We start from the raw sequence: 12,741 nt of genomic DNA, 5'->3' as shown, positions 1-12,741 counted from the left end.
TCCCTAAAGTAGCACTTTCATTTGTTCCAGCCTTTTTATGTTTAACACATACCCACTCAGTCTATGTGTAACATGTCTTATAAGCAAATTGTGTCTATGTTTTCGTTTCTCTTATTCTCTGTAGCACAGCTGATCACTCATAAAGCATGCAGCAAACACATTTCAGCAAGCCTCAAGGAACAAGCACTTATCAGAACATGGTTGTCATGTCCCACTTACTGCTGAAAGTATCACATGGCCAAGCCCACAATCCTATGGTACAGGTAGGTCTACACAAGGAGGTGGATACCACAAGGCATGATTCATTGGGACCATAATGAAACAATCGAACACTAACACTTAACTAGGAAGTGATTGATCCAATTATTGAACTTTCAGCAATCTATGCTTTTGGAGCCTACACACAAAACTGATGTCCTGGAGACTGCTGGGAATTCTTACTGCAGAGCTTTTTCAAATCTCTCTTCCCAGGCCCCACCCCAAACCCAATGAATCAGAATCTCTTGGGAGTAGAAGGTATATATGGGGGGAGGTGGTAGAAATCTCAAGAATTTGAAACTTAAATAACTCTATAGAAGATTCCAACACACCATGGGGGATGTAGGAGGTTTCCAAGCCAAGAAAGTCTCTTCACTCTTAAGAGCTTGCATTTTCCACAGAGAACATTCTTAATTATCATTACAACAGGAGCACTGCCCTGAAATTTAAAAAATTTTTAAATGCTTTCCCTGTTTAAGTTAGAGCAGTGGTTCTCAAACTTTTGTCTCTGTGTGTGTGTGTGATGTGTTAGTCACTCAGTCATGTCTGACTTTTTGCAACCGTATGGACTGTAGTCCCCTCCAGGCTCCTCTGTCCACGGAATTCTCCAGGCAAGAATACAGGAGTGGGTTGTCATTCCCTTCTCCAGGGGATCTTCCCAACCCAGGGATCAAACCTGGGTCTCCCGCATTGCAGGCAGATTCTTTACCATCTGAGCCACCAGGGAAGGAATTAGTATTAATTGGAGGGCCTGTTAAAACACAGATGACTGGGTCCAAAACCCAGTTTCAGATTCAAGAAGTCTCTGGTGGAGCACCTGAATTTGCATGTCTAACAAGTGCTGTTGGTTAGGGACCATACTCTGAGAACCACTGAGTCAGAGCAGTGGAAGGATTTGGTGATAACGTTCCTCCAATGACTCACACTTTTTGTACTTACATTTTTACAGCACATGGACTGCATATATGGTCTTGGACTGGGTGCAGCAGCGGATATAAGGATAGGATTTAGGTCTTGATTACACTTGAGCAGATTTATTCTCTAAGTGGATCTATTCTCTAAGAAGCCAGGAAGCCTAAGTGTCATCAGAGAGTTCAGACAGAGCAGAGATCTCCTCCCTTAGGAAAAGAGACAATGAAAGCTCGTAAAAGGAGACGCCGTGACTCCTCCAAAAATGCCTAGGACACGTGCAAATGGTGGAAAATCGCAGAATTCTTTCCGTCTCAGCATAGATGAAAAAAACCAACCCAATAGACCTGAACAAACACCTGGAAAGGTCTGCGACATTCTTGCCTTGGGCTCCAGCATTAACAATCTGCAAAGTGCTTGCATCAAAACGGGGAAAAGTGTTCTCAGTGTCAAGGTCTCAAAGACTTCTTGGGAAGGGGTAGACATGACTTCGCCTTCCCTTTACAGTTTCCAGAGATCGGGGTCCGGCGGAAGCCTGGGTGTGCGGCGACTTGGCAAACGGCGCGGCTTGAGCGCTTCAATCACCCAAAAGCTGAGCAGCGCTGTGGTGAGGCCCGTGCCAAGCGAAGGGGGCCACACGCTGGACCATCATTCAGAACCAGCCTCAGATACAGGTATGACGCTAGGGCGGGCCGGGTGGCAGTCGGACTACCCAGCCCAGCGAGGGGCTCAAGGCTCTTCTTCCGTACCCCCCAGTCTGGACTCAAACGTGGCGGAGGCCAGGGCCAGCAGCCACGGCCCTCTGGGCACCTTCACACACCGGAGGGCGGGAGGACGCGCGTGCACTGGCCTCATGCGGGAGAGCGCGCTCGGCCCGCAAGCCTGCGCACTGCGCCTGCGCGGCACCGCCCCCTACCCGCCCCTTTCCCTCGCCCCGCCCCGTTACCCCTTACCCTGCCGCTAGGGGTAGCGGCGGCGGCTGGGGCCCGAGAGCGCTGCTGCTTTGAGGCAGACGTGAGGCGTGAGGACTAGCGCCGGCCAGAGGGTGGGAAAACCGGCGGTAAGGGAGGGCGGTGCCGGAGAAGGGCGGCGCGTGGCTGACTCATCCCTGTGGAAGATAAGACTGACAGACGCAAACCCTTGCCGAACCCGCCCGCCCGCCCGCCCGCGCTGCTCCGGGTCGGCTGGGAGGCGCCCGCCCGCGCCGCCCTCCGCCCGCCAGCCAGTCTTCTCCCGGAGCGCTCTCCCGGCCCGGCCGCCTCAGAGAAAGTTTTCGTCGTCGGGAGGGACCGGAGGCGCCGCGGGCCTTCGGGGAAGGGAAGGAGGACGCAAGAGCAGGCTCCTGCCGCGCGGGCCCGGGAAGTGCATGGTGCCCGGCGCCTCGGCCGCCTGTCGGGAGGACGTCGGGGCGGGGTCGGGCTGAGGCCAGCTCCTTCTTTCCCGCGACCTCGTCAGAAATCGCCCTCCCGGACTGCCGCCGGGTCCCCGCTCCTCAGCCCGCCATGTCCCGGCTGCTGCCGCTGCTGAGGAGCCGGACCGCGCGCAGCCTGAGGCCGGGCCCGGCCGCCGTCGCCGCCGCGCCCCGCCCGCCCTCCTGGTGCTGCTGCGGGCGGGGGCTGCTGGCGCTCGCGGCCCCGGGCGGCCCCCGGGCGCTGGGCACCCACCCCAAGAAGGAGCCCATGGAGGCGCTGAACACGGCGCAGGGCGCGCGCGACTTCATCTACAGCCTGCACTCCAGCGAGAGGAGCTGCCTGCTTAAGGAGCTGCATCGCTTCGAGTCCATCGCCATCGCCCAAGGTAAGGGGGACCCGAGGCGGACGATCCCGGGGGCCCGGCGCCCTCCCTTCCCCCGCCCGCATCTCGGCCTGAGACCCTGGCCGCCGCTCCCCTCGCCTTCCTGGCCTTGTGCCTGGGACTTTGGAGGAGGGGAACTTTCCGCCTCCTGAGTGCCCTCGGGGCTGGTAGGTCAGGCGCGGATAGTGCCAGGCAGCCGGGGCCAACGCTTGGCTGGTTCTTCCCCAGCCTCAGAATCGGAGCTCAGCCCCAGTTACCAACCGACGAGGACCCGATTTTCTTTAGATTTGCCGTGTTCACCGCCCCCCACCCCGGTCCTCCTGTCCCCTAGCTCGTGCTGCTTTTCCTGGGAACGTGCAGCCGTGCAGGTGGCTAAGCCGACAGGCAGGAGGAAACTTTGTTGAATGGTTATCAAAAGACGTGTGGGTTCGAAAGAAGGGATGTTGCTTCTTAAGGCAGAGATACTCTCAGCTGCCAGTTTGCACACACCTCCAGTTGGATTCATCTGAACAGCCGAAGGAAACATTTTCCTGGGAAATGGAAAGAGTGGAGTAGACCAGCAACAGCACATACAGACTGGCAAGTCAGTCCGTCATAGGTTTGGTGCTGCCCAAGTTAAACTCCCTTTTCTGTTGTTTCCCCAGAGGATGAAAGGATGCAGTAGATAGGAAGATATTTTTTTCTGGAAATCTGTGACTCTACAATAAAAAGCAGACTTATGCTAAAAAATAATCTAGAATGGTGAAAACAAAGCTATTTTTAAGCTAACATGTTAAAAGAGGATATTTTTAAAACCAGTGCAGAATGCTGGTAGGTTAGAGTTTGAGTCCAAGTGAAAAAGCTAAAAAGTCAGAAAACCAGAAGAGGTGAAAGGGACCAGTCAGTGATCAATCATTCATTCTTAAAATACCTTTGCCATTTAAATACCTTAATACAGACAAAATACATTGCTGCTATTTTATATTACATTCTGGTGTGTTTGAAAGTTGTGGTTTTTTCCCCCTAAGTTTACATCTCCCTTCCTTCAGGGTTGGTAGGTAAATAAACATTCCATAGATTCCTTACATTAAGAGCCCATTTATTTGGAAAAAGACGTTTCATTTGCCAGAACCACTTGAAAGTGCTTCTTTGATCTGTGGATAAGAATAAAGAAAAGAATTATGTGCCTCATAAGCATGATTTTTCTATACTACTTTTTCAGAAACTTTTTGTTGGGCCTTTTAACTGCTTTATTTTCCTCAGTTCAGGGAATTGTGGAACAATTTATGGTATTGGATCATTCCAGACCTTGTCTACCCACAGTGCTTCTATAGGAAAAATGTGACATCCCAATCAATTCGATTACTCAATATGTAATCATGATACTATATGAAGTCATAATCAGATATTAGCATATCTGTAAGCTATATGTGCATTCAGTGTGTGGTTTTAAAATAATCATTTCCGAAAATGTGACCATTGGAAAAAACTGTAAAGACATCCATGCCAGAGCATTAATTTTAGGAATCTTTCTCCATGGACAAGACTGTTTGAATGCACATTTGGCCTTTTCTAAGTAATTTCTTAGAAATTCTGCATTAACATTGTTTCAAGGTTGGAGGGCCTTCTTAATATGACTTTATGACAGTTCATGAAAAGCATGTACTGTGATACACATGGATAAATTTTACCTTATACCTTATTGTCGTAGCACATGCCAATAGTATTGTGGTAGGAATGCTACATTTTCCAGTGAAGATAATGCTTTAAAATTTAACATGGTTTTAAATATTCTGGAAAGGACCTATAAATTTCAGTCAGTAGAGATCAGTTAGTGCCAAACTTAATAATATGTAAGTTACATGAGAGAGAAATTGGCAATTTAAATTGTTTGTTAGCGCCTTCTTAGCGCAGTGGGCAGCGTGTCAGTCTCATAAATTGTGTTTGTTCAAGATAAACAAGCAAGGATATAGGAAACAATGCAGTAGTCAAATGCTTATTTGACTTATAAGCTAAACAATTGTAAAGTTTAAGTCAACTAATTTTACCAATGTTGATGACTAAATTAGTATCCGTTGATTCGTGACATTTATTGATGATGATGCTTTAATTTTTAATATAGTCTTAATACTAATACAGTTTTCAATATCAGTCAGTGCATATAGTTTTGAGGGAGATAACTGGGATCATAACTAGTAAATTACCCTATTCATTAACCATCTAAGGTAAAGAGATTTCTTATGTCAAGAATGCATACAGCTCAATCCATTGCTGAAATAAATTTTTTCCTCAATCAAATGAAAAATTGTCATGTTTTTCTTTTATTGTTGGTTTTTGAGTGTTTTTAAATACTCAGCCTGTGTTTTAAATGTGTGTGTACTAAGTGCACTTTCTAATGAAATAAATCATTAAAAGAGCTGTTTCTTATAATAGGAAATCTTATATGTTCTTGGAAAGCGTGTGCTTGCATGATCTAATGTAGTGTTTTGGATTCGGTGTGGAAACACTACAGGAAATGTGCTTTGAAATGGAAGTGGGGTCTACTGGTGAAATTTGTCACATTTGTCCTTATCTTTCTTATGTGTTTATCAGTAGGCATTTGATACAGTCTGTGGCAAGATAAAGCCTTAGAATCAATTTGTAATAGATAAAACAGACTTTGTGGGATGTCTTGTTACTGTTAAGTAAGATATTGTGATTTTTAAATTACAAACTGATTTCCTCCCTAGTTTTAAAAAAGTAGATGCTATGTTCTCAACTTATCTGTTCAACCTGCTTTATTCCAGTAAGAGTCCATATTCTTCTGACAGTACATTGTTGTGCTGTTATTACTACTATTGCCTTTTAATTTTATCTGAGCTTTTTAAACCAAATTTGTTTTCAAATTTCTGCAATTACTATTTCTATTTGTAATTATTTTTAAAAACGTTTAAAATATCAATTTGGTTTTTCAAGAATGAGCAGGATTCACTGTGTTAGTTATACATCGCTATACAACAAATTACCTCAAAACATAGTGGCTTAAAACAAATATGTATTTCACATGGTTTCTGAGGATTAGGAGTCCTGAGGCAGCTTATGGGGTTATTTCTGGCTCAAGGTCTCTCATGAAGTGTTAATCAAGTTTTCAGCTGGGGCTGCATCATCTGAAGTCTTGACTGGGGCTGGAAGAACCAGTTCCAAGAATACTCACTCACATAGCTGTTGGCCAGAAGTCTCAGTTCCTTGCCACATGGGTGTCTCCATAGTACTGTCTGTCTGTTTCAAGACATGGCAGCTGGCTTCTTCCAGAATGAGTGATTAGAGAGAGACCTAAGCTGGAAGCCACAGTAATTCATAACCCAGTCTTAGAAGAGCTAGTCCATCCTTTTTTGCCCTAGTCGTACATTGTGGAAAGATCCTATATAGGATGTGAATACCAGGAGGTGGAAATAATTGGGGTCATCTTGGAGGCTGCCTTGCATGCTTATTAACTTGTTGTAATTAATGATCATTGGAGAATTACACAGAAAAGTAAGAGCTGGCTTTTGGGGAGGCACAAAGAAAGATGTGATTTGAAAAAAGGAGCTTCTTAGGAAATATTTTTTTTTTAATGTGTACTTATTTTAAAAATGAGATTTTATATATATATATATGTATGTATACAAATAAAGGATGTTTTGAGGGGAACAGGGCAGTGTTTTTTTTAATCAATCTTAGATCCTAATCAACTTGCACTTTTTTGTTTCTCTGTATAAGTGGTAATTGTATATGTTTTAAAAAAGTTTTTTTAACCACTTATCTGCATTCATATAGATAACTCATATGATTCTAAAGTTAATCTTGTAGTTCTCCACCTTTGTGATTATTTACTTAAGGTATGATAAGGAGTTTTGTTTTGAGAACTTGCCATATAGCATACTTAGAATACATAAAAATAAATATGACTTTTGCTGGAGTTCAAATCCACTAGGGATCTTGGACTCTTAACAAGAGTATTCCCATTTTTGTCAACCCTTTGTATAGGATTATATAAGAAAATAGCAAAGCTGTTAAGCTGTTGGCCTCTGGGATGAATTGAAGATAATCTTGGCTTTTGCTCAGAGAGAATAAGAAAGAGGGCAAGAAAACATTTCATACTCCAGTTTAACATTTGTGAATAAAGATATTTCAGTGCCTTAGTTGAAACAGTAAAAGAAAGTAAAAGAACAACCGGAACTCCAAGAGGAGAACAGATGAGAATATGAAATGTGGATTGAATCAAGAGGAGTGAGTCATTTCTAATAAGCTGGGAACTTCTATATCTTGGCCCTGGATAAGTAAATGAAGCTTTGTTACAATCAGTTATTTTTCCAGTGTGGAAGAAACCTGATTATAGCAGTATATTCCAACAACCTTAATTACAAATAGTTTTAGAGTTAATGAGCATATTAGAGTAGCCCCATAACTAGGTTTTCTGCCTAGAAAACAGATAACCTAAATAGGTTTCCTTCCATTGTAAAATGGATATATTCAATTAACCATCTTTAATCATCATTTAGCATATAACTTGAGCTCTAGAGTTATTTGTGACATAAAACAGTGACCATTGCATTATATCTCATGGTTTTATGGATTAGGAATATAGGCAGGACTCAACTGGGTGATTTGTCTCTTTCATGCAGTATCTGTGGGGGTCACATAGTAAACAGCTGGCAGATGAGCTAGTTACAGGACCCAAGATGGCTTCACTCAGTTGTCTGGCACTTTGTTGGACATGACTGGGAGTTTGGGCTCAAATGGAACTACTGACCAGTGTAGACGAGTTTGATTTCACCAGCATGACAGTCTTAAAATGAATCAGGACTCCCAGAGAAAATGTTCCAAGAGAGCTGAGTAGAAGTGGCAAGACTTTGTATCAGTTTCCTATTGCTGCTGTAACAAATTACCACAAATATAGTGGCTTAAAAGGACACAAATTCATTCTGTTAGAGTTCTGGAAGTCTGAAGGCCAAAATTAGACTTAAGGGGCTAAAATAAGAGGATTACCCGATGCTCTGTCCTCCTGGAGGCCCTAGTGGAGAACCTGGTCCTGGTTTTGTCCAGTTTTGGGCACGTGTTCTTCCTGCTCACAATAATCTCTGCTTCAGCGGCCACATCATTGACCTTTTTACCTTTTGCTTATAAGGGCCCTTGTGATTACATTTAGCACTGACCTGGGTTATTCAGGATAGTCTTTCTCTCTCAAAATCCTTAACTTAGTCACATCTGCAAAGTCTCCTGTGAACACAGGTTGAAGGATTAGAATGTGGACATATGGTGGGGGATAATATTATTCAGCCAACCACAGATTTATGACCTAGCCTTGGAAGCCCCCAAATGTCATTTCTGCTGCATGCTATTGATCAAGCAGATTGCTAAGGCCAATGTAGATTCAAGGGAAGGAAAATTAGGAGGGGATATGCTGGGAGGGATTGGGGGCAGGAGGAGAAGGGGACAACAGAGGATGAGATGGCTGGATGGCATCACCGACTCGATGGACATGAGTTTGAGTAAACTTCAGGAGTTGGTGATGGACGGGGAGGCCTGGTGTGTTGTGATTCATGGGGTCACAAAGAGTTGGATACGACTGAGCGACTGAACTGAACTGAACTGTGTAGTAACCATAACTGATAACTGTAGTCTGTTCCTTTTTCTCAGTACATGTAAAAATTAATCGTTTCTGTTAGAAATTTTGTATCGTTCTTTATTAATGCACACCAGTAACATTGAATTTTTGTTTAAGACTTTTGAACATTCTGAGTGCCAGTGTAGTGACAGTGATTCCTTTGATTGATGTATATTAATATATTGATTAATATATATATAGAGAGAGATACAGATGTATAAGACCTTTCATCTATATCAGAATTTCTCAACGTTGGCAGTATTGACATTTTGGACTGAATAATTCTTTGTTGTGGGGGTTGTCCTTCACATAGGATATTTAGCAGCTTCCCTGTCTTCTAGCCACTAGATGCCAATAGCCCCCTCCACCCTCCTCACCCCAAGTTTTGTGAACCAAAAATGTCTCTAGATATTGCCAACTGTCCCTGGAGGAGACATTGAACAGGAGGAAGGGGAGGAATTTAGCAAAATAAAACCAGTCTGATCGACAGCCGTTGCTTCATATGAAATGCTGTATTTCATATAAATATATAAATAGAAAAGACGATTTTTCTTCAGTCTTTGTCCCTGTCTCTCCCCTTTTCTTATCACCCATTGATACTTGCTATTTTCAGTATATTCTCTTTGCTTCTAGCTCATTTCCTTCATTTTACATTTATTTTTCTCTGGATAAGGACAGAAGAGTAATTCCTCACCTCTCTATCATACTCTTTGGGGCTTCCCAGGTGGATCAGTGGTAAAGAATCTGCCTGCAGTGCAGGAGACTCAAGAGATGTGGGTTTGATCCCTAGGTTGGGAAGATTCCCTGGACTAGGGAATGGCAACCACTTCAGTCTTCTTGCTTGGAAATTCCATAGAGGAGCCTGGTGGGCTACAGTATGTGGAGTCACAGAGAGTCAGGCCTGACTGAGCGGCTGAGCACATGTTCACTGTCACGCTCTTCACCTCATTATTATAAATGAGCTCTGCAATAGCTGTTTTCCTTGATTGTGATGTCCTTTCACTTCTAAGTTCTTAACTAAATTCTGAGTTAGACACTTAGAAAATAGGGCTTCCAGATAAGTCAAACACTGCTATAGTAGAATTCACTAGTAATTTGGTGGTGGTCCTCTCAGTAGTGACTATTTGCTTACTTTTTATAGTAATTGTGACAAGTAAATTTTTATAAACAAATTTGTAGATAGGGAAATCAAAATAATATAAAGTCTGCAATGTTATAGGGTCATCCAAAGGGTCAGGCAGAACTAACAATAATGGATGAACTTGAAAGTTAGGGATGATCTGTTATTGAACCACTATTAATGGTGATTGTTTTAGTTTTTCTAAAAACAGTGATGAGTTTGCGTAACTATACTCTTCTGGTTTTCTTTGGTATGTGAGAGTATAAAGCTAACTGGAACAAATAGGGGCTAAATTCCTGAGTGCAGAGTTTATTAGCATTTTGCTAGTCAGCCGAATTAATTAGCGAAACTCTAGCCTTGTCCTTGACTCATAGGTTTATGTCTGCTCTAAGTTAATGAAAATAACCACATGAAAGCAAGTAGTTACTTGTTAAAATATAATAATGTAGTTACCTGAAAGCATCTGGTAAATGAGAGACTCTTCTACACAAAGGACTTTGCAGGTAGCAAAATGTCTTGTCTCTTAACCTCTGAAATGTTTACTTTGACTATTTTTGATGGCAACATATCTGAACATACTGCATTTTTCTCTGCCTTAGTAAAGTATATTGGGCATAGTTTTGTTTCTACCAGATGTCAGAGTTTTTGTTTACTGTATTTTAATACAGTGATTCTCTTTGGGGCTACTTCTATTTGTAGATGTACTAGTCATCACATTCAGTACCTCCAGAACACTGTGCTGTTTCAGTTGGCATGCTTTTCAGACCGTGTCATAGTGCTGGTGAAAGGTGTTGGATTTCTTGTGCCACTCTCCCATCCTATCTCCAGTGCCCTCAGACGATGCTACTATATTCTCATTCATCCCTTGTGGTTGTCGTAAACTTTTCTGCTACGGAAGGAGGTCTGCTTCTTGGCATCTCTGTTACGGTTTCTAATGTCTGCTTTTTTGTCACTATTCCATGGTGTTTTCTTCTTCTTATTATTTTTCTTTCATTTTCTCTCTCTCTCTTCACCCTTAAGTTTTTCAGTAGGGTTTCATCTTTTTTTAAAATTTATTTTTTGCTTGAAGGATAAATGCTTCACCAACCTGAATCAGCCACAGGTCTACTTATGTCCCCCACCCTTGAGCCTCTCTCCCGCCTCCCTCCTCACCCCACGCCTCTCGCTCAGTTTGAGTTCCCTGAGTCACACAACAGATTACCATTGGCTGTTTATTTTACATACGGTAATGTAGGTTTCTATGTTATTGTCTCCATCCATCCTACCCTCTCCTTCCCCACCCTCACCCCTTGTATCCACAAGTCTATTCTCTATGTCTGTGTTCCCATTGCTGCCCTGCAAATAATTTCATCAGTAGCCTCTTTCTAGATTCCATGTATATATGTGTTAATATACATTATTTGTTTTTCTCCTTCTAACTTACCTCACTGTAGAAATCTTGATAGATATTTCAGTGTCACAGACCACTACTCTCTCCTGTCTTTCCAGCTAGCCCATTGTGCCTTCACATTGTTACTGATCTTTGATTCTTCAGATCTCACACTGAAGATTTCGTATTTGTGCTAACATTACAATTATGGTCATTCAAAGGATTGTTGTAAATCTAAAAGATACTTAGCTGAAGTTAGAAGATGTTCTTTACTTGGCTTAATTTAGATTTTCTTCTGAGTCTTAGTCTTCTTTCTGAGTCTTAGTATAGATTATTTAGGGCACTAGGTTATTAAAACTTCTGTGATTTTAAAAATAGCGTGATATTTTTGTAATATAGCTTCTGAATTTCTGTTGTATAATGGTTATTATATTTTATAGTAGACATCCCACTGCTCCCCTATTGCTGCTTCTAACACTATTTTCATTACATTACTTAGCAGTTACTGAATGTTTGTTGTAGACGTACTGAGCTAATTAAGTGAGTTTTCATGTAATTATTCTGTTTACTTCTCTTGGAGAGAGAACGAATTATCTCCATTCTCTGGATTAAGATGCTGAGGCTAAGAGGAGCTTGCCCAAGATCCTTAAACCTGTGTGGCAGAGTAGAGTTTTTAGCTTAGCTTTGTTTGACTCATAAAATCCCTGTTTTTATTATTGCACCTTTTTAGATATTCACAGGGATTTCCTGGTGGGTAAAGAATCCACCCGCAATGCAAGAGACCCGGTTTTGATCCCTTGGTTGGGAAGATCCCCTGGAGAAGGAGATGGCAACCCACACCAGTATTTTTGCCTGGGAAATCCCATGGACAGAGGAACCTGGCAGGCAACAGTCCACGGTGTCACAAAAGAGTTGGACATGACTTAGGGACTAAACAACAATGACAACAGATATTCATATCTGGGATTTTTAACATGCTGGAAAAAAGATAACAATTCAAATGCTTGTGCTGGTAACATAACTTAGTCTACTTTTTATATGTTTGCATAATATACCCATTCAATACAAAAGCAAATATGGCATTGTTAGTTTTAAAATAAGGGAAATCAAAGCAAAGTCAATGTGCAAAAAGTTTGTAAATTGTGGGAGGATTTTGAAAAAGTCAAAAAACTGGTATCTGGGACTTCCAACTGTCATAATAAATCTCTTAACTTTCAACTTCTACTGTAATTTTCCTTTAGATTTTTGAATGAGCTTTTAAAAAACATACCTAGCATACTGTTCAAAGAAAACCTTCCTAAACTTTGAAAATTTATTTATGTAACAAATATTTGTTAATCTCCTACCATATCATAAACATGGTACTGGATATTGGGGGTGTGTCAGAGAATTAATTCAGGAAAATATTCTCATGAAACTTACATTTTTGAGAGCGGAAAGATATGAGAAATAAATAATAAAATAATTATAGATAGTGTGTGCTATTAGACATATAAACAGAAGGACCTTTACTTAAAGGTGATCTAGGAAGGCTTTTGTTTAGGTAATATTTAAACTGAAAATAAAGGATTGATAAGAAGCCATTCATTCAGACATAAAGAAAGAGCATTCTCAGAAGGAAAAGCAAGTATCAAGGAAGGGACCTGGAGTGTTGTAGAAATTGAAAGAAGGCAAATATGAGTGGAA

The 12,741-nt window shown here is 42.0% G+C and overlaps 1 protein-coding gene across 4 annotated transcripts in view; it reads left to right on the top strand.

Annotated features, from left to right (window-relative positions):
- The first annotated feature begins 2,185 nt into the window (after positions 1 to 2,185).
- TMEM65 (transmembrane protein 65) overlaps positions 2,186 to 12,741 on the top strand; it is a 45,227-nt gene continuing 34,671 nt past the window's right edge. For 2 of the 4 annotated variants that reach the window (XM_065902524.1, XM_065902525.1), the window contains exon 1: positions 2,190 to 2,964. In XM_065902524.1, coding sequence (XP_065758596.1) covers positions 2,670 to 2,964 — 295 coding nt within the window. In that variant the 5' untranslated portion in view covers positions 2,190 to 2,669. Of the gene's footprint in view, positions 2,965 to 12,741 lie in introns of all 4 variants that reach the window. The other 2 variants (XM_065902523.1, XM_065902526.1) reach the window with 2 other exon arrangements.

This window comes from Muntiacus reevesi, chromosome 12 (assembly GCF_963930625.1).
Source record: "Muntiacus reevesi chromosome 12, mMunRee1.1, whole genome shotgun sequence".
NCBI classification, from domain to species: domain Eukaryota; kingdom Metazoa; phylum Chordata; class Mammalia; order Artiodactyla; family Cervidae; genus Muntiacus; species Muntiacus reevesi.
The sequence above is the reverse complement of the archived record's forward strand: the minus strand, read 5'-3'. Positions and strand labels throughout refer to the sequence as shown.